This window comes from Lolium perenne, chromosome 2 (assembly GCF_019359855.2).
Source record: "Lolium perenne isolate Kyuss_39 chromosome 2, Kyuss_2.0, whole genome shotgun sequence".
NCBI classification, from domain to species: Eukaryota; Viridiplantae; Streptophyta; class Magnoliopsida; order Poales; family Poaceae; genus Lolium; species Lolium perenne.
Window position 1 is genome coordinate 244,593,710 of NC_067245.2, and position 22,519 is coordinate 244,616,228.

Sequence of the window (22,519 nt, forward strand, 5' to 3'; positions counted from 1 at the left end):
GATCGACTCCCGCCGATCTCGGTACAGCGCATCCCGCTCAACGCGCTGGCGCTGGCGCTCGTCAGCCCACCGCTGCTCCATCTCCACCCGGTACCGGCACCGTCGCGCCTCCTGTCCCGTCGAGGCGTCAGACGCCGCAACGGTGGCGCCCTGCTACTCCTGCCACGCTGCTGCCTCCGCGGCCTCGCCAGCGGCGGGGCCATGGGCGCAGAACGCCGCTAGATCCGCCGCCTGCGCCGCCTCCCGCTGCTGGCGGGCCTGCTGCTGCATTGCCTCCCGCCGCTGCTGACGGTGTGCGCGCCACCGCTTTTCCCGGGCGGCGACGTCGATGCCGAACTGCGAGTCCGGGAGTGGAGGAGACGGCGGTGGAGGGTACCGGCCAGCGCCTGGGCGGTTCGCCATTGCCACTGGTGGTGGAGGAGACGACGGTGGAGCGACGAGGGCTGTGTTTGTTGCCGGTGGGGTGTGTTGGCTACCACTGAGCCGGGAGACCTTTTATAGACGCCGGCGTCGGGAAGAAAGCGCGGGAACAGGCGAGAAGAGGCGGGAAGAAAGCGCGGGAACGGGCGGTGGCGTGCGAACGCCGGCGACGCGTCTCGTCGGCGCAGCACCGACGAGACGTCTCGCCTGCCCCTCCGTCGCCATTAAGGCAAAGATGTCGCCGTGTGTCACTGCGCGTGAATAAATTCCGTCGCGAGGTAGGCGACGGTTAGGTTAAAAGTAACTGTGCCGCTGACACGTCGGGCCCGCGTCGGTTCGCCTCGCTTTTCGTTGTGTCCGGCGTTCCCGGAGCGTCCCCTGTGGGAGGGGACGGGCTCGGGGCGCCGGACACCGTATGGGGGCGCGCCGGACAAAAATAGGCTTTGGGGGACGCGGCTGGAACGGTTTTTTTGTCCGGCGCGCTCCAAGTAGGGACGCTTTGGGGGACGCGGCTGGAGATTCTCTAATAATGGAAGAGAAAATGATCAAGATAGTGCATCCAAGGTGTGCAAACAGTAAGGAAACAGAAGGGTGTGCAAACAGTAAGGTGTCGTCGACTCTTATTAAGATTCCTCGAAGAGAAGAACACATGAGTTTCACCTTCCCCATCCTAAAAATGCGGTATGTTGGAGGAGGAAAACAATATATAATACACCGAAATATGCCACATATGGATTATTACCGTCCTGTTGAGATAAAGGAAACAGCTTCAAGGTTAGAGTTCTACACTTTGTTCAATAAAAAGCCATTTTTTGCACGGAATTTCGGAAAGGTGAAATCCATATTTGAATCACTTGGTTTGTTAGCTATAAGGAGAGGTTGGCCAGTGTCAAGCGAGCGAGTGAAACTGGCTGGTGGTCCTGGCCGCCTGTTTCGAAGGATGTAACAAAATAATAAAATAAAAAAACTACTCCTTGTACCCTTTGCTGCTACGCCCACCCGGACCCAGCGCGCGTGCCTCGCCGTGTTTATTTATACAGGCAGACGGCACGCCTTTCTCCCTAGCCAGTAGCCACCACAACAACTCGAAGCGATACTAGATATAGCTGAAGAAGATCAGACGACGACGAAGCAAAGCAAAGCAAACGAAAGAGGATACATGGGGGAGCAGGAGAGCAGAAGCAGCTGCGAGAGCGGCGGCGACGCGATGGCGCCGGCGGGGAAGGAGCACGGCCGCGCCGCCGCGGACCCGCGCCTCCAGGGCATTTCCGACGCTATACGCGTCGTCCCGCACTTCCCCAAGCCAGGTCTCCGTTGGTTCTTCGAGCTAATTATGCGCGCGCGTGTATGGTCGGTCTATGGTGACCCTGCTTTTTCTCTTGTCTGACCTCGTCGTGCGCGCGCGGGTGGGGTGCAGGGATCATGTTCAACGACATCACGGCGGTGCTGCTGCGGCCGGGCGTGTTCAAGGACGCCGTGGACATGTTCGTGGAGCGCTACCGGGGCATGGGCATCGCCGCCGTCGCAGGTAAACCCCACTGCATCCATCCATCAGTTATCACCAGTTAATGGCCATGCCACCGCGCGCTCGGCGCCGTGGCGGTCAGTTGGTGATGATCTTGAACTCCGTAGCGTCGATCTTCGGGGAAGATCGCTCATGCTCGTCTTTCGGCCGGACGCGCGACTCCGGTCGTTGATCAGGTCGTCGATCGCCACCGCATTGCTCATCCCCACCACCACTAGTTGGTCTAAATCACTTTCAGCTGGTAATTTTTTACTAGTAGGGTAGTTATCGTGGAGAGCCGCCAGGAAACGTAACAAGGGGCGGTACTAGGTACCATGATCCGACGCACGCACGGACGGACGAACAGGTGTGTCCTTGTCTCTCACCGCCTGTTCCAGAGACCGGCCGGGGCAATTAAAACCAGGGGCCAATGCCAGTGTGCCAAACATTGACAGCACGGGCGAGATAAGAGGCGGTCGTCGATCCAAGTCCACTTAATTATAGCTTCTGCACGCATGTGCCATGCATGGTCCCTGCGCACGCGCACGCCGGTCGAGCGCGAGCGCGAGCGGGTCGCCGACCGGCCACGGCCCCCGGCGCGCCACTTGTACGGCCGGCCAGCGCGCACCGTGCGCGGATCGGGCAGGGCCATGCCGGCGAGCGGGACCCCGCGTGGTCGACGATCAATGCCGGCCCGACCGGATCGCGGCCGGAGCCCGGAGTGCGCGGTGCATACACGTCGACTGCAGACGACGACGCGCGGGGACCGGCCGGCAGGGAGCGGCGCCTACGCGAGCTTTCCTGTGACGCTGTGTGGGGGCGGCGCGCGCGCGGATTTGAATCACCTGATCGGACGGCCGCACATGCGGTGCGCTCCTGTCGTGTCGTGTCGTGTCGTCTCGCCCGCCGGCCCGCTCCTCCGGCCCGTGCATGTCAGCATGTACTGTTGAGTCTGTGATACTACTGACTGGTAGTACACCACAAGCGTACAGCTGCGTCTGGTTAACCTCGCTGCACCAGCGCGCATGTCAGTCACCACATTGTGTGCGATCTTCCAAAAAGAAACGCCATTGTGACGCCGACCCTACGGCGACTGCTAGCTGCCCCGTGTCGTGTGTCCCGTTTTCAGATACTCAGATCTGGCCATTCTGACCCTTTTGATATGCATCTACAGCCTGTGTGTGCGTACATGGTGATTTTTCTTACAGTATTTTTTCTTCTTACTGATGATGACACCTACCAGGTATTGAAGCTAGAGGGTTCATATTCGGCCCGGCAATCGCGTTGGCCATTGGAGCGAAATTCATACCCTTGCGCAAACCCGGGAAACTACCAGGTACAAATCTCATCTGCAAACTTATTGGTCATAAACACACTGAGGTGAAGCGTCTACCACTAGTTTTTTTTTTTCCTTCTTTTTTTTTGCGAATGGTCTACCACTAGCTTTGCTAGGCTGTGAGCTCTAGCAGTATTTCTTTTTTAATTCCAATGTATGTGTAATTCACTGCCGGAGTTTTCTCCATGAGCTTTGGTACTAGTAACAAAATGGTCCGTTCCGTGGCTGTTTTCCCGGAAAGGCGGAAACACAGGTGGAGAAGATATTTCATCAAGTGTACGTTGTGCAACCCAGTAGGATCGACTACTACTGCTAACTACTCCCTCCTATCCATATTACTTGGATCGGAGGGAGACTAAAACTTAACTGAATCTGCTTTTCCTTGGTAATGTACATGAAGAAAGGGTCATATTTTTCCTTTTTAGAGATAGGCAAATTTCGTCTATGTGGTTCATTTTTTTAACACATAGTATAACAATCTTGGGCATAAGTTTCCCATCATATATGTATTCCAACAAGGAATGAGGATTTTCAGTGCGGGATATAAAAACATACTTACATCTCACTGTACCATCCGTGCTAAGTACTCTATGTTTTGGTGCTTTAGCAGGTTTATTCATGGAAATTAGTCGTTTATTTCCAGATGCTTTGTCATGCCCTTTTTTAAAAAATTCTAGTTGTTGCTATTGCTATGTTCACTAACCGCCTAGGAGTGCTGTACGTGTCTGACTTCTGAAAAGTTTCAGTTCAGTACTGATCAGCAGATTCATAAAATGCTGGTACAAGGTCGAACAAACGTTTGAGAGTTTGTAAGGCAAGGTCTGATCGATTAAGCTGCACCTCGCGGCGCTAGTAATTTATAACTGCATATCTACCTTCGCCGTACATGTGCTGATTTTGTTCTACGAAACAATGAAGGCGAGGTGATCTCCGAGAGCTATGTGCTTGAGTATGGAACGGATTGCTTGGAGATGCACCTTGGAGCCGTCGAGCCGGGCGAGCGCGTAGTGGTTGTCGACGATTTGGTAGCGACCGGTGGGACACTCTCTGCGGCTATAAGGCTTATTGGTGAGTACCTCTATTTACCTGTTGCTCTCTTCTCTCCAAAATAGCAGTACATGCATCAAGATGAAATTTGTTGATTGTCAATAATCCTTGCGCATCATACTGAACTGAATTGGATCATATATAGTAAGTAGTAAGAAAAAAGAGGGTGAGTCAAAGCCTCTCTGATGCTGATATGGAATAATATAGGGAAAAATTACATCAAGTATCATGCAGTATAGTCAATTAGCTAGGAGTCTCAACAACTTAGTGATAACATGTAGAGTAGAGAGCCATCATGTTGTGTTGACAAGAAGCAAAGCTTACCCTTGAGAGCGACAAATTCCTGTTTGACAGATAAGTCCTACGGTCCTAGCTACTAGCTAATTACATAAAGGTGTGCTTTTGATGGGACTAGACGCATAATTTGATCTTTGATGCTACGTAGTACAAGTGGAAACTTTGTAGATAATGATCCAGCATTCATGTCACAGCGAGTCAGGGATTTCTAATCGCATATCTCGCCCAATCATATGGATGTACCATGGGCCATGAATGTGAAATTGTCTTTTGACCAATCTTTCTATAATTGCTGCAAATATTTGCATTCCAGAGCGTGCTGGAGCTGACGTTGTTGAGTGTGCATGCTTAATTGGACTTCCGAAGTTTAAGGTATGCACACATTCTTACATACTACTTGTTTATGGACAGTATATACAAGTTCATGTTGTGTGAATGAAATCAATGAAAAAGCCAGTAGTTTCCTGGGTAAAAAACAGTACTCCCTCCGTTCCTTTCTATAATGCCTATTGTTTTTTCGCTTTTGTTTCAGAATATAAGAAGAAAGTTGTCTTTTTTTTGCAAATAACCCCTTCCACCGATCTGTTTCCATCCAGAAAATCTGGAACGAATCTGTTCACGTTGAGAAAATCTGGTATGCAATCACGTAGAGAAAATCTGGAACAAATCTGTTTATGTAGAGTATGTTCCCTTCCTAAATACGTGGACCAATCTGGTCGCACGCCTCATCTCTCTCCACTTCTAACGTCGAGAAAAGTAGCCTTGATCTGTACGTGGGAGTAGATCACGCGTGCATCATTAAGGCAAGTGTATTTCTCACGGAACGGCCACGTACTTTCTCGCGAGGGAGCAGATCACGTCTCGGATTTGTTTTCAGTTTCCTTTTTTTCTCTCAAATAGTGCTAGGGGGTTTTGTGTCAATAAATTTGCTTGCGCTAATTTCCGTGCCAAAAAACAATAGGCACTATAGAAAGGAACGGAGGGAGTACTTAACAAGATTTCGAAGCTACAAGGGCCGCACTTTCAAACCCGCTAACTCCATGTTTTTTACAGGATTTCTACAAGCTTGACGGAAAGCCAGTTTACATACTGGTGGAATCTCGCAAATAGGAAGTAAAAATGATAATCGCTCAGGCAAGTTTCCATAGTCTTACGGAAGAAATTTCGCTCAGACATTTCAGTTTTTGAATGTTTTCCAAACATATAATGCAAGATAGCCTTGGTCTGCAAATTTAAAAGGCCATGCTGTTGTATGAATGTGCTGCTCCTCTATACACAGCCCACAAGAATGTACGATTACTCAGTTAAAAAAAAAAGAATGTACGATTGCTACACTTGTCATCCATATTTTAAAGTGAAAATTCTGGTAGTTGTGTATAACTAGACTACAAAATTATAACTTTAGAAGGCGTCAATTTTGTGGACTTAATTATTTATACTTTGGTTGTAAGTTGCAACTTCCACATTAAACTATTTTACATTTTTACACATCCATCTTTAGTGAAACAAGAGAACATGTGTTACTTAGTCTAATCCAGATTCATACATGCTAATTCTAGCCTTGTTTCTTCTTCAGAAAAACAGCTTCATTCCTTTGCAAGCCCATGGTGGATGTGTATTGAGTATTGACAACTCTGCAGTACACTGTTAAGAAAGGCAGCTGCTATTTAAGTGTCTTGGCGGAGAGGGCCAGATAGATGGAATTTAGTCTTCATAGCACTAGATTTTCCAGTAGTTTTTTGGAGACCATGTAGATTTTCTATTACTAGTATTGATGAGAGCTTGTAGTTCTTTCTGTCCGGAATCCTCACTGTTAGCCTGGGAAAAGAAAACCATTCTGTCCTTCAGGTTTTTACTGGAATTTACCTGTTCTTTTTTCAGTTACTGATCATGCTACTATTTTACAATTACATTGTCTTACACCCCTAAAGTATCCTACTAATACTAAGATTACTACAGCTATCTGAGTTGGAAAATAATGGGAATTTGCATTTACCAGCTCCAAGTTACAGCCAGAAGAACAAAAATATACATGGTTGTTTCTTAACTGAAGCTAATAGAAAGAACAAGCCTGGTTCAGAGGGAGCAGCGGTGACCTTTGGATCACTTATTTTGAGCGAAATCTTGCCACGATGCCGATCTTGGGACGCCGGCAGAACGCAGGAGCTGCTGCTCCGACGCCGACGTCGACATGCCGGAGCCGGAAGGACACGAAAACTGCTGCTGCGACGCCGGTCTCGGCATGCGACCGGAGCAGGCTAGAGGGGAGCTCGGCTTGCAGGGATCACCGAACTGCTGGCACGAGACCGACCTGGGCATGCCGCCGGCGCGGTGGAGCCGGCACCGGAAGGAGCCAGGGTGGTCGGTGGGCGAGCAGATGCACTGCCGCATGCCCTCTTTCGTCATCGGTGGCACCTTCGCCGCCGCCGCCACGCCGATCTTTGAAGCCATCTTGTATGCAGCTACGCTCCGATCGAGGGCTCCCTTGGCTGTGGCCAAAATTGAAAGCTGAATCTGCTAACGAGTTTTGAGTTTTGAGAGGACACGCTTGTTTTAGTTACGCTCGGCGGGGGTATTTGTAACGGAATTGCCGGCTGGATCTCGCGTCAGAATCCAGGTTCGTTACGATTCCGGTTAGATCGCTTGAAGCCTGAAACTAACAAGAGAGCGCTCCGCAGACTGACGGGGAAACCCAACTGATTCGAAAAAATGATGCAAATTTTCCCCAAATTCAGTGCTCTTAGCAAGAGCATCGCGTGACAGATTACACATACACTTACAGAGGCCCGTACATCTCAGATTCAGTGCTTCTTGTACAACAGAAGTAAACAAGCAAACAAAGTCGTGGGGGTGCGATCGATCGATCGGCGGATCAGAGCGTTGGCAGCATCATGTGGACCAGGGGAGCCGGCCGGGACCGGCGGTGCCGCGCCTTGAACTTCCTGATGGCCGCCCTCAGCACCTTCCTCCATCCCTGCTGGAGAAACCAAAAACCAACAGAAACCTCGTAACGGTAACACAGATGATTCGGAGAGCTGAAGCTTCGGAGGGGTTCAGGTAGAGGAAGCTACCTTGGCGGGGGAAGGCGATGGCATGGTCGGCGAGAAATCCAGCTTCGGCATGCCCGTCTCGTGGAGGTCGAGGAAGGACCCGTCCCGCCGCAGCCGCCGGCGCCGCCACCTCGACCTGCCGCTTCCTCCGGCGCCGGCGGCAGCGTCCTTGGCCTTCAGCCTGCTTCCGGCCCTCGCCCGGCGCTTCCACTTGGCGATGAGGAAGTCCCTGGAGCCAGCACCGGATGCCGGCGACGCGCTGGGGATCTTGTTGACCGGGGACCAGATGCCGCTCTGGGCGTAGTCGAAGTCGAAGGCGGAGGAGTCGGCGAACTTGCCGAGGAGGTTCCGCGACATGGACTGCCCCATGTACTCCACCGTCACCACGCGCTCGACCACGACCACCGTGGCTGCTGGGTTGTTGCCGCTCTCGCCGCCGGCGTCTGTCTCGGCCGCGCTGTTCATGCTGGCTTGAGGTGCTTGGAATCGAGGAGGAGCAGAGGAAGGGATGTGGAGCGTGGTGATCGAAGCAGGGAGATGGAGATTGGGGGTGGGAAATGGGATGCAGCAAGAAGAGCTCACTGGAAGTAACCGTTGTGGTGTCTGGGCCTCGGCAGGTACTCGACCGTTGGGATCTGAGGGATTTTGACACTGACACGTGGGGTCAGGAAGTCTGGAGACCTGAGTAGCACACCAGCCGGTCCACACATCCCTTGGCTTGGGTGCACCGTGCACGGTCACAGTAAAAAGGCGTCGCCACGGGCATCTTGCTCACCTCCATGTGTGCCACGCTCGTCCTCGAAATAGGCTTTCGCCCCGCTATATTAATATAGCACACCATCGATACAACATATGATCCATTGCTGGGGCAAACAGCACAAAGCAAGCCCAAAAGAAAACACAAAAGAAAGAAAAGAGAAACTAATGCCGAAAGGGTCGGATCAACAGAAACGGAGATGCCTCGCAACCGCTGCGCCCGCCGGATAATGCCCACCACGCTCCTAGCACTCTGAAGTTCCGCGTACCAAGCAACACCTTCAAGAAGGGGTGCGACGTCGACGCCACTGCTGCCCGGAGTAGTCCTAGGGTTTCCCCCGGTATGCGCAAGGACAAAGAAACATGGCTTCACCCAACGCCCTTCAAGAAGGAAGAGTGGCGCCCGCGGGCGTCACCGCGTCGGTGCCGGCAATGCCGACAGGGATTTCTCCCGACCCTCGCAACCTCTCCTTGGACACTCCATCGTGCTCCACCACACTCGCCACCCACCACCATGCGCCACACGGCCTTGCAAGCACCACCGCCGTCTCACCGTGACCAACGAAGCGGGGTCATCACGAACAGGACGAGCCAACCGGGAGCGCGAGGCAGCACGTCAGCAGCCACGCCGGAGGAACCACCTCCACCGCCACCTGCGGACACCGACCGGACGCGGCGACCGGAACATACCTGGCCCACCTGGCCCGGCCGAGCCCGAGCGGGCTCGTGAAGTTCCTGTCTATGCGCTGCAGTGTACGCGCCGCCGACATCGCCGCCCCGAGCTCCGGCCTTCCCTCCGTCCGTTTAGAGGAGCACCACGGGGCAGGGAGCCGGCCCGCCCGGACCCAGATGGGGCCCGAAGGGCCCAGATCTGGGCCAGGCAGGTGGAGCCCCGAGCCACCGCGCCGTCCCGAGGCCAAAGAGTCTCGCCACCACGTCGTCGTCACCCGCCGCCGCGCCGCCAAGGAGGAAACGCCGCCGCCGGAACCGCTCCGACCTGGGAGCACCGCCACCAGACGAGGAGACCCCGCGTCTCCACTTCTTATGCGCGGGGAAGAGCAGCTCCGCCGCCGCCGGCACCGCACGGGGCTTTGCCCGGCGGCTGCGCCGACGGCGCGGCGCCGGGAGGCCGGAGGAGGGGGCGAGGGAGCGCTAGGTGCTGGGCGCCCTCCTGCCGCCCGCGGGGAGCGGCAGCAAGGGCCGGGGGAGAGGAGGGGGGGGGGTCGGGGGTGGAGGCGAGGACGGCCTGGCGGCGGCGGCGGCGCGACGGGGCGAAACCCTAGTCGCCTACGCGTCGCGGGAGCCCCCTTCGCGTCTTTCCCCTGGATCTTCTTGATGCTTCGCGTCGAGGGTTTCTCGTGTGTCACGCTCGTCGCTCAGGCACTTTTTAGTGTGAATAATTTCATAAATATAAACCTGGTCATTTTTAAAAAGTAGCCTCGTTTTCCGGTTGCAATGTTAACATATGAACCTTGAAAATCTGGTACAGCGAAAAACTACAAACCAAATAAAGTTATGATTACATGATAAGTTGCAAATAAACTATAAAATTCCAACTCTCATTTCGTCAATTAGCATTATCTTAGTATGGTTTCAATAAAATTGAGTGTAGACAGAGGCCGAGTTTGTCCATTTTTGGTGAACCAAGGGAATGGTCCACATGAAGCAACACAGGTATCGCGGCCATGGCTCACCATACCCACAGTCACGCCCCTTTTCATCGAAATTTGGTGGCTCCACACTTCTATGCATGTGATCAAGCTCGACAAACCATAGGCATGCGTTGCTCGAGTAACAACGAAGGGAACTGAAATAACAAGTTCTCACGGAAATTTCCACCCGGCGGGGCGGAAGAATTCATTACTTCCAGGCTCGATTTCAGATCCTATTCCGTCTTCAGGGTGTTGGAACAACCCTCAGCAGCCTGAAAAGAAAACAAGTTTAAGGTCTTCATCACCTTTACAACTTCAGCGAGTTGGGCAGAGATTTCTGGTACCAGCTCCTTGTGATGATCCTCGAGAACTGTCTGCAACATCTTCTAAGCCTTGTAATTTTTTTTCCTTCAGTAATTCTCAAAAAGTTGGGGGAGGGGGGCGGTGGCCCCCCCCTGACTTGTACATAGCTCCGCCTCTGGCTGCAAGATAGGGGATTGGAGCGGCGCGAAGGTAAGCGCTCTCTCTCTGCAGGGAGGAGGAAGAAGAGGCAAGGGTGTCGGATGATACTGATGGCCTCGTCCAATATTGGAATGGCACAGACGTAGCCTGATGATGGCGGACAGTTCCTACTATAGCCGATCAGCAATTTCAGAATTTCAATTTTTATCGTGAGTAATAGCTGAGAAAACCTACACGACACGGAAATAAATATCAAAATATATGTAATTGATGCAAATATTATGAAAGTTATATGTCTCATGGACAAATCAAATGTCTGAGAAAACCTACACGACACGGAAATGCACTTTGAACCATGTGCATATGCTCCTCCCATCGCAATTTTTATAAAAAATATCAAAAACCACTTCGAATGAAAATTTTCCGCGTATATATCGACACTCTATTGCACACGCTAAGTTTTACGGACAATCGGCATTTCTCTTGTCTCTTTGTAAAAAAAATATAAACAAATGTTTCATGAAGAGTCTTTTTAACACCAAATTTTATGTTTTTCCGTATGACACAAAAATTGCTGTTTTTCATGAAACAATTTTGCGAGCATATAATGTCAAGATGTACGTGCTATAGTTTTTTTTTTGGGATTTTGTAAGCCAGGAGCATGTGCTGATTAGTGCAAAAACGCCTTGTCCTACATGACTGGTATTCTAAATAAAATCGTAAAACACTTATTCGGTCAACACTGAATTGGCCAAAAAAGGCCTTCGCCTTCCCTTCCCTTCACCCACGTACATTCCCATTTCCTCTTCTTTTCTGCTCAAGATCCGCGGCCGCTCCAGCTTCAACTGCGGTGCCCGTCCTCAATCTTGGCTTGGTGGTCTTCCACGTCCCCTTCCTCCATAGCCTCCTTTATCGACCACTCCGACGAATCCTCCAACAACTCACTGCAGACCTCGACGCCACCATGCCGTGCGCTCCGACGGCCGCCTCCAGTCGATCCCGCTGCCATATCCACGAGGCAGAGCAGCTGCGCTCCTCTCCTGGCTCCAGCCACCAGCACCGGCCCTGCAGCGCGTTGCCGTCCTCTTCACTACGGCCATCTGTTTGTCTGATTCGTTGTGCCAGGCGGGGAAGGAGCAGATTTTGGAAGGGGAAAGTGAAAGTTCAGAGATGGTAAACCTAGAGGGGGGGTGAATAGGTTTCTAAAAAAATTAATTTTTCTTTGCAATATTAGGCTTTGCGGAATATAAAGGTGAGCCTAATGCAAACTAATTAAGTGAGGCACCCTATATGATGATATAAGTAACTCAAGCACGAAAGCTCTCACAGGCAGTTATAATATTGAGTGTAGATAGAGGCCGAGTTTGTCCATTTTTGGTGAACCAAGGGAATGGTCCAGAAGAACCAACATCGGTATCGCGGTCATGGCTCACCATACCCACGCCCCTTTTCATCGAAATTTGGTGGCTCCACACTTCTGTGCACGTGATCAAGCTCCAGACGCCATCTTATGAACGGAGGAGAGATATGGTCCAGACGCCATAGGCATGTTTATAAAGTTATATAAACCATTTTCACATATTTATGCTGAACCTTTTTACCTCCGCACAGCTAATCTTGCTATTTAATGTATTTCTCTGTTATATACATACATCATTACATACTTGATATTTTTTTGGTTATAGCAAGAAAATATAGCAATTTAATAACCATATGTATATTAAGGGATTTTTCATAATTAATAATACAACTTCGTGAATAAACTTCCAACATATTTTTTCTACAATGTTTTAGATGTTTAGAATATCTTCTACAATGAAGAATTTTACCCACATTACTATAAATACTAATCCCTCCCCCAGTCCCCACCCCTCGACATTTTTATAGTGTTTATATGTGTCTTCATAAACTATATCCCTAGATATCTATAGAATTAATTAGGTGGGGCATTTTTAGAGCATAATATGAAACTAGAAGATATCTTGTAGAAGGTTTCTAATGCAAAACAAATGTAATAAGAGGAAGTTAAAGCAAACAGACAATTTTTGTGTGTAAGATGTGGCAATAAGTTGTTTGTTGGCGCAACAATAAACTTTGAGGTGCGTAACCGCTTGAGTTATAACATGTCAGGAGAGTAGTCCCTTTTGTATCGGAAATTCGATTCGGCTCTCAGGTCCAGATGATCCCAAAATCTGGTCCCACGGTTAGCATTGAGATCTGTGCTGGCTGAAGTACTCTGTTACCTATTTCACTTTGTGATGCGTTTTTTGAACAGTGGAATGGTCCACGTCTGTCCAACATTAATTGTGACGGTTCCTCTCTGCCGTGAAGCTCCCATATGCTCATCTCTCAGCTGGACTCTCGACCAGATTCCCCGCTGACCCGCACCGACCACATCCATGGTATAGTCAGTTTATAGCTAACTTGTACTGGGCGCATCGATTAATTGGTTGTTTTAATCTCTTGTTTTAGTATCCCACAGGAGTCACCGACCGCGGCTGTCATGAAAGCAGTTCAGCACCACTGTCCAGGTGAAACCCTTGCTATTTGTTCCAGCGGTCCAGGTTACGGGCGCATGCCCATCCTGCTCGGCTCCCGTCGCGCTCCGTTCCTGACATTGCATAGTCACGGCCCCATGCCGTACAACTGTAAATACTGCACATGTATAAGCTATTAACAACAGCTCGTATTTGGCTCATTATTGCGTCCAACACATATCTTGAAGCATATTTTGGCAGCTGTTCAAGCGACAGGGGCCTTCAAACGGCCTTTGTGCTTTATGCGGTGACTGGGAGGACAATTGTGACTCCTGATCATGAATTGTGGACTGAGCGCATCGATTAATTGGTTGTTTTAATCTTTTGTTTTAGTATCCCACAGGAGTCACCGACCGCGGCTGTCATGAAAGCAGTTCAGCACCACTGTCCAGGTGAAACCCTTGCTATTTGTTCCAGCGGTCCAGGTTATGGGCGCATGCCCATCCTGCTCGGCTCCCGTCTCGCTCCGTTCCTGACATTGCATAGTCACGGCCCCATGCCGTACAACTGTAAATACTGCACATGTATAAGCTATTAACAACAGCTCGTATCTGGCTCATTATTGCGTTCAACACATATCTTGAAGCATATTTTGGTGGTCCAGATAACCAGACCATATGCAGTGCCAAACCTCCATGTATCATGTTCTTTTTTCTTAGGTTCTCTTTAAGTTCCTATGTCAAACTCTCATTTTAATTTATGTATAGAGTCAAGATTTTTTCTCTATTTAAAAATATTTATCCACAAATTTATGTGTGATGATACATATAAATTATTATGAGTAATACTACACTAGCAAGCTGTGTGTTTCCCATTGTTTTTTTAAACGAAAGGCCCTCCGGCCCGGTTATATATATAAAACCTCACATGGCATCAACATAGTCTCGAATACAACACACATCACCCACACCACCGCCAAGTTCTGAGCATAGTTCCACACAAAGACCAAATAACATCGACTGAACGGGCCAGACTCACACACACGATGATACGTCTCCAACGTATAGATAATTTCTTATGTTCCATGCTTGTTTTACGACAATACCTACATGTTTTATACATACTTTATGTCATATTTATGCGTTTTTCGGAACTAACCTATTGACGAGATGCTGAAGTGCCAGTTCTTGTTTTCTGCTGTTTTTGGTTTCAGAAATCCTAGTAAGGAAATATTCTCGAAATTGGACGAAATCAACGCCCAACATCTTATAATTCCACGAAGCTTCCAGAACACCCGAGAGGCACCAGAGGGGAGCCCTGGTGGCCCCACATGTGTGGGCGGCGCGGCCAAGGAGCCAGGCGTGCCCCCTACTGTCTGGTGGCCCCAGACCCCCTCCGAGGCTGCCCTTCCGCCTAGTTAAGGACTCCGTTGCGAAAACCCTAGACGAATAAGCCACGGTAAGAGAAACCTTCCAGAGCCGCCGCCATCGCGAAGCCAAGATCTGGGGGACAGGAGTCTCTGTTCCGGCACGCCGCCGGGACGGGGAAGTGCCCCCGGAAGGCATCTCCATCGACATCACCACCATCTTCATCACCGCTGCTGTCTCCCATGAGGACGGAGTAGTTCTCCATCGAGGCTAAGGGCTATACCGGTAGCTATGTGGTTAATCTCTCTCCATGTACTTCAATACAATGATCTCATGAGCTGCCTTACATGATTGAGATTCATATGAGCTTGTATCACTATTAATCTATGTGCTACTCTATTGATGTTATTAAAGTACTCTATTCCTCCTCCATGATGTAATGGTGACAGTGTGTGCATCATGTAGTACTTGGCGTAGTTTATGATTGTGATCTCTTGTAGATTATGAAGTTAACTATTACTATGATGGTATTGATGTGATCTATTCCTCCTTTCATAGTATGATGGTGACAGTGTGCATGCTATGTTAGTACTTGGTATAATTGCGTTGGTCTATCATGCACTCTAAGGTTATTTAAATATGAACATCGAATGTTGTGGAGCTTGTTACTCCGGCATTGAGGTGCTCTTGTAGCCCTACACAATTAATGGTGTTCATCATCCAACAAAAGAGTGTAGAGTGGTTTTATTATGTGATCAATGTTGAGAGTGTCCACTAGTGAAAGTATGATCCCTAGGCCTTGTTCCCGAATAGCAAGTTACACCACAAAGATTCCTATCTCCCACGTCAACTGCACGCCAGCAAGCATTTTCTGGCGCCGTTGTCACTGTTTGTTTACTGTTCCACTACATGTTTACTCGCTGCCATATTTTATTCAGATTGCTATTACCACTCATATACATCCATATCACTTGCATCTCACTATCTCTTCGCCGAACTAGTGCACCTATACATCTGACAAGTGTATTAGGTGTGTTGGGGACACAAGAGGCTTCTTGCATTGTGATCGCAAGGTTGCTTGAGAGGAATATCTTTGACCTCTTCCTCCCTGAGTTCGATAAACCTTGGGTGATCCACTTAAGGGAAAACTTGCTGCTGTTCTACAAACCTCTGCTCTTGGAGGCCCAACACTATCTACAGGAAAAGAAGCGTGAGTAGACATCAAGCTATTTTCTGGCGCCGTTGCCGGGGAGGAAAGATAAAAGGCACTCACACTCCGGTCCCAGGTAACTAAGTTATTTTCTGGTACCGTTGTAAGTGCTCGAAGCTATTTCCTTTAGATCCTGCAATTGCATCTTTTTGTTTCTTGTTTTTATTTCACTAGTAAGGCATAATGGAAAGCAACATGGAGCTTTTTAATCTATTTCCTGAGTTAAGACATGGATTGTTTGCTGCGAAAATTAAAAAACCTATGGAACATATTAGTATGAACGCTTTGAACACCATTGTTGCTAATGATATGGAAAATTCTAAGCTTGAGGAAGCTGGTTTTGATGAGCATGATATTTTTAGTCCCCCAAGCATTGAGGAGAAAATTTTCTTTGATGATACTTTGCCTCCCATTTATGATGATTATAATGATAGTGGTCTTATGGTGCCACCTACTATGGAGAGTAAATTTTATTATGATTATACTATGCCTCCTACACTTGATGAGAATAATAATGATAGCTACTTTGTTGAATTTGCTCCCACTATTACTAATAAAATCGATTATGCTTATGTGGAGAGTAATTATTTTATGCATGAGACTCATGATTATGCTTTATGTGATAGTTATATTGTTGAGTTTGCTCATGATGCTACTAGATATTATTATGAGAGAGGAAAATATGGTTGTAGAAATTTTCATGTTACTAAAACACCTCTCTATATGCTGAAATTTTTGAAGTTACACTTGTTTTATCTTTCTATGCTTGCTGCATTATGCTTCATGAATTTGTTTATTTACAAGATTCCTTTTCATAGGAAGTGGGTTAGGCTTAAATTTGTTTTGAATTTGCTTTTTGATGCTCTCTTTTTCTTCAACTCTTATTTCTTGCGAGTGCATCATTGAAATTACTGAGCCCATCTTAATGGCTATAAAGAAATCACTTCTTGGGAGATAACCCATGTGTTTATTTTACTACAGCAACTTTGTTTTATATTTGAGTCTTGGAAGTTGTTACTACTGTAGCAACCTCTCCTTATCTTTATTTTATTACATTGTTGTGCCAAGTAAAGTCTTTGATAGTAAGGTTGATACTAGATTTGGATTACTGCGCAGAAACAGATTTCTTGCTGTCACGAATCTGGGTTGAATTCTCTGTAGGTAACTCAGAAAATTCTGCCAATTTACGTGAGTGATCCTCAGATATGTACGCAACTTTCATTAAATTTGAGCATTTTCATTTGAGCAAGTCTGGTGCCTCTTAAAAATTCGTCTTTACGGACTGTTCTGTTTTGACAGATTCTGCCTTTTATTTCACATTGCTTGTTTTGCTATGCTTGATGGATTTCTTTATTCCATTAACTTTCAATAGCTTTGTGCAATGTCCAGAAGTGTTAAGAATGATTATGTCACCTCTGAAAATGTGAATTTTGATTATGCACTAACCCTCTAATGAGTTGTTTTGAGTTTGGTGTGGAGGAAGTTTTCAAGGATCAAGAGAGGAGGATGATACAATATGATCAAGGAGAGTGAAAGCTCTAAGCTTGGGGATGCCCCCGGTGGTTCATCCCTGCATATTTCAAGAAGACTCAAGCATCTAAGCTTGGGGATGCCCAAGGCATCCCCTTCTTCATCGACAAATTATCAGGTTCCTCTAGTGAAACTATATTTTTATTCCATCACATCTTATGTACTTTACTTGGAGCGTCTGTGTGCTTTTATTTTAGTATTGTTATTTTCATTCTCTGAATAAATGCTTGTGTGGGAGAGAGACACGCTCCGCTGGTTCATATGAACACATGTGTTCTTAGCTTTTAATGTTCATGGCGAAGGTTGAAACTGCTTCGTTCATTGTTGTATGGTTGGAAACAGAAAATGCTACATGTGGTAATTGGTATGATGACTTGAATAATTTGATACTTGGCAATTGTTGTGCTCATATAGATCATGTTTAAGCTCTTGCATCATATACTTTGCACCTATTAGTGAAGAAATACATAGAGCTGGTTAAAATTTGGTTTGCATGATTGGTCTCTCTAAAGTCTAGATATTTTCTAGTAAGGGTTTGAACAACAAGGAAGACGGTGTAGAGTTTTATAATGCTTGCAATATGTTTTTTATGTGAGTCTTGATGTACTAGTTCATACTTGTGTTTGTTTCAAATAACCTTGCTAGCCTAAGCCTTGTATTGAGAGGGATTACTTCTCATGCATCCAAAATCCTTGAGCCAAAAACTATGCCATTTGTGTCCACCATACCTACCTACTACATGGTATTTCTCTGCCATTCCAAAGTAAATTGCTTGAGTGCTACCTTTAAAATTCTATTCTTTGTCTTTGCAATATATAGCTCATGGGAAAAATAGCCTAAAAACTATTGTGGTATTGAATATGTACTTATGTATCTTATTTCTTATTAAGTTGCTTGTTGTGCGATAACCATGTTCCCGGGGACGCCATCAACTACCCTTTGTTGAATATCATGTGAGTTGCTATGCATGTTCATCTTGTCTGAAGTAAGGGCGATCTACCATGAGTTGAATGGTTTGAGCATGCATATTGTTAGAGAAGAACATTGGGCCGCTAACTAAAGCCATGATCCATGGTGGAAGTTTCAGTTTTGGACAACAATCCTCAATCTCTTATGAGAATATTATTTGTTGTTGAATGCTTATGCATTAAAGAGGAGTCCATTATCTGTTGTCTATGTTGTCCCGGTATGGATGTCTAAGTTGAGAATAATCAAAAGCGAGAAATCCAATGCGAGCTTTCTCCTTAGACCTTTGTACAGGCGGCATAGAGGTACCCCTTTGTGATACTTGGTTAAAACATATGTATTGCAGTGATAATCCAGGTAATCCGAGCTAATTAGGACAAGGTGCGGGCACTATTGGTAATCTATGCATGAGGCTTGCAACTTGTAGGATATAATTTACATAACACATATGCTTTATTACTGCCGTTGACAAAATTGTTTCTTGTTTTCAAAATAAAAAGCTCTAGCACAAATATAGCAATCGATGCTTCCCTCTTTGAAGGGCCATTCTTTTACTTTTATGTTGAGTCAGTTTACCCATTTCCTCCCATCTCAAGAAGAAAACACTTGTGTTAACTGTGCATTGATTCTTACATACTCGCATATTGTACTTGTTATATTGCTTTATGTTGACAACTATCCATGAGATATACATGTTACAAGTTGAAAGCAACCGCTGAAACTTAATCTTCCTTTGTGTTGCTTCAATGCTTTTACTATGAATTTATTGCTTTATGAGTTAACTTTTATGCAAGACTTATTGATGCTTGTCTTGAAAGTACTATTCATGAAAAGTCTTTACTATATGATTCAGTTGTTTACTCATTGTCTTTACCATTGCTTTGGATCGCTGCATTCATCTCATATGCTTTACAATAGTATGATCAAGATTATGTAAGTAGCATGTCACTTCAGAAATTATCTTTGTTATCGTTTACCTACTCGAGGACGAGTAGGAACTAAGCTTGGGGATGCTGATACGTCTCCAATGTATTGATAATTTCTTATGTTCCATGCTTGTTTTATGACAATACCTACATGTTTTATACATACTTTATGTCATATTTATGCGTTTTCCGGAACTAACCTATTGACGAGATGCCGAAGTGCCAGTTCCTGTTTTCTGCTGTTTTTGGTTTCAGAAATCCTAGTAAGGAAATATTCTCGGAATTGGACGAAATCAACGCCCAGCATCTTATAATTCCACGAAGCTTCCAGAACACCTGAGAGGCACCAGAGGGGAGCCCTGGTGGCCCCACATGTGTGGGCAGCGCGGCCAAGGAGCTAGGCGCGCCCCCTACTGTCTGGTGGCCCCAGACCCCCTCCGAGGCTGCCCTTCCGCCTACTTAAGGACTCCGTCGCGAAAACCCTAGACGAATAAGCCACGGTACGAGAAACCTTCCAGAGCCGCCGCCATCGCGAAGCCAAGATCTGGGGGATAGGAGTCTCTGTTCCGGCACGCCGCCGGGACGGGGAAGTGCCCCCGGAAGGCATCTCCATCGACATCACCACCATCTTCATCACCGCTGTTGTCTCCCATGAGGAGGGAGTAGTTCTCCATCGAGGCTAAGGGCTGTACCGGTAGCTATGTGGTTAATCTCTCTCCATGTACTTCAATACAATGATCTCATGAGCTGCCTTACATGATTGAGATTCATATGAGCTTGTATCACTATTAATCTATGTGCTACTCTAGTGATGTTATTAAAGTACTCTATTCCTCCTCCATGATGTAATGGTGACAGTGTGTGCATCATGTAGTACTTGGCGTAGTTTATGATTGTGATCTCTTGTAGATTATGAAGTTAACTATTACTATGATGGTATTGATGTGATCTATTCCTCCTTTCATAGTATGATGGTGACAGTGTGCATGCTATGTTAGTACTTGGTATAATTGCGTTGGTCTATCATGCACTCTAAGGTTATTTAAATATGAACATCGAATGTTGTGGAGCTTGTTAACTCCGGCATTGAGGTGTTCTTCTAGCCCTACACAATTAATGGTGTTCATCATCCAACAAAAGAGTGTAGAGTGGTTTTATTATGTGATCAATGTTGAGAGTGTCCACTAGTGAAAGTATGATCCCTAGGCCTTGTTCCCGAATAGCAAAGTTACACCACAAAGATTCCTATCTCCCACGTCAACTGCACGCCAGCAAGCATTTTCTGGCGCCGTTGTCACTGTTTGTTTACTGTTCCACTGCATGTTTACTCGCTGCCATATTTTATTCAGATTGCTATTACCACTCATATACATCCATATCACTTGCATCTCACTATCTCTTCGCCGAACTAGTGCACCTATACATCTGATAAGTGTATTAGGTGTGTTGGGGACACAAGAGGCTTCTTGCATTGTGATCGCAGGGTTGCTTGAGAGGAATATCTTTGACCTCTTCCTCCCTGAGTTCGATAAACCTTGGGTGATCCACTTAAGGGAAAACTTGCTGCTGTTCTACAAACCTCTGCTCTTGGAGGCCCAACACTGTCTACAGGAAAAGAAGCGTGAGTAGACATCACACGACACCCTGACTAAAGAGATAGCTAGATAACTCGAAAGATGTTGAGGCAGCCGTCACGTGTGCGTAGATCGTGTTCGCGCGAACAGTCTCCTGATGTCGCCCACTGCCAAGTCCAGCAGCTCCATGTCCTTTCGTCTGACCCAGAACTCTTCAACACTGCAGATGTATAGACATTTGATAAAAAAACTTCAACCGGGTTGCCGATCAGCTTTCCCTCTATAGCTAGCTTATTCTGCATATTCCAAAGGGTCCAACATTGAACCAAGCTAGCCTACGGAAAGGGTTTGCTGAACCCTGAGCGAGCACGATGAATTTCCTAGCCCCTGCCGGGTTCCAGTCGCACGAAAGAAGATCCCTCGCACCAGCCCATCAGTCTAGCAGTGGGGCTGGTGAAAAAACTGTGGTTGAAGTCCTCCCAAGCACCGCATAAAGCACAAAGGCCGTTTGAAGGCCCCTGTCGCTTGAACAGCTGCTCCCCCGGGGGTAGCCGTGTAGGGATTCGTTGCACAGAAAACAAAAAAATTCCTACCGCGAGAACGCAATCCAAGCCAAGATGCAATCTAGAAGATGGGAGCAACGAGGGGATGAACGAGACTAACCCTTGAAGATTTCCAAAGCCTATAAGAGTAGGCTCTTATTGCTGCGGTAGACGATCACTTGCCGCTTGCAAAAGCGCGTAGAAGATCTTGATCACGGTGCCACGATCGGGCAGCACCTCCGTACTCGGTCACACGTTCGGTGTTGATGACGACGTCCTTCTCCCCGTTCCAGCGGGCAGCGGAAGTAGTAGATCCTCCTTGGAATCCCGGCAGCACGACGGCGTGGTGGCGGTGTCGATGGAGATCTCCGGCGGAGCTTTGCTAAGCATATGCGGGAGAAGTAGTGGAGGAGGGGTGCTAGGGTTTGGGGAGAGGGGCGCCGGCTAGGGCACCCTTGAGGGGGTGCGGCCATGGTGGAGGCTTGAGTGGCCGGCCACCCTCCCCTTGTCCCTCATTATATAGGTGGAAGCCCCAAGAGTTGTGGTCCAAGTCTTCGAATAAGACCCCAACACCAAAACTTCCCAAAGGTGGGAAACCTATTCAAGGGGGGAGTCCTACCCAAGGTGGGACTCCCACCTTTCCTTGAGGTGGGGCTGGCCGGCCACCAAGGTGGAGCCCACCTGGGACTCCTCCCCCTTAGGGTTTGGCCGGCCATGCTAGTGGAGTCCCTCCGGGACTCCACCTTCCATAGTGCCTTTCTTCCGGACTTTTCTAGAACCTTCTAGAACCTGCCATAAATGCACCGGATCATTTCCAAACTTGGAATATGACTTCCTATATATGAATCTTATTCTCCGGACCATTCCGGAAACTCCTCGTGATGTCCTGGATCCCATCCGAGACTCCGAACAAAACTTCGAACTCCATTCCATATTCCATATCTACTTAAAACGACATCAAACCTTAAGTGTGTCACCCTACGGTTCGTGAACTATGTAGACATGGTTGAGACTTCTCTCCGACCAATAACCAATAGCGGGATCTGGAGATCCATAATGGCTCCCACATATTCAACGATGACTTTAGTGATCGAATGAACCATTCACATACGATACCAATTCCCTTTGTCACGCGATATTTTACTTGTCCGAGGTTTGATCATCGGTATCACTCTATACCTTGTTCAACCTCATCTCTTGACAAGTACTCTTTACTCGTACCGTGGTATGTGGTCTCTTATGAACTTATTCATATGCTTGCAAGACATTAGACGACATTCCACCGAGAGGGCCCAGAGTATATCTATCCGTCATCGGGATGGACAAATCCCACTGTTGATCCATATGCCTCAACTCATACTTTCCGGATACTTAATCCCACCTTTATAACCACCCATTTACGC

At 47.5% G+C, this 22,519-nt stretch overlaps 2 protein-coding genes across 3 annotated transcripts; one reads left to right on the forward strand and one right to left on the reverse strand.

Moving 5' to 3' along the window:
- The first annotated feature begins 1,473 nt into the window (after positions 1 to 1,473).
- LOC127335467 (adenine phosphoribosyltransferase 2) lies at positions 1,474 to 5,738 on the forward strand. The gene is made up of 6 exons (XM_051362121.2): positions 1,474 to 1,727; positions 1,838 to 1,948; positions 3,168 to 3,260; positions 4,179 to 4,328; positions 4,918 to 4,976; positions 5,658 to 5,738. Exons 1-6 carry the CDS (start codon positions 1,580 to 1,582, stop codon positions 5,712 to 5,714), a joined length of 618 nt encoding a protein of 205 aa, XP_051218081.1. The 5' UTR covers positions 1,474 to 1,579; the 3' UTR covers positions 5,715 to 5,738.
- A 1,546-nt stretch (positions 5,739 to 7,284) lies between these two features.
- On the reverse strand, positions 7,285 to 8,223 carry LOC127335468 (uncharacterized). Of its 2 annotated transcripts, none has more exons than XM_051362123.2 (2): positions 7,676 to 8,223; positions 7,285 to 7,578 (listed from the first exon to the last, which is right to left on the reverse strand). In XM_051362123.2, exons 1-2 carry the CDS (start codon positions 8,117 to 8,119, stop codon positions 7,477 to 7,479), a joined length of 546 nt encoding a protein of 181 aa, XP_051218083.1. In that variant the 5' UTR covers positions 8,120 to 8,223; the 3' UTR covers positions 7,285 to 7,476. The 2 variants fall into 2 exon arrangements, with proteins under 2 accessions (XP_051218083.1, XP_051218082.1); XM_051362122.2 differs by having other exon boundaries at positions 7,285 to 7,581; positions 7,676 to 8,221.
- Between the last annotated feature and the right edge of the window lie 14,296 nt (positions 8,224 to 22,519).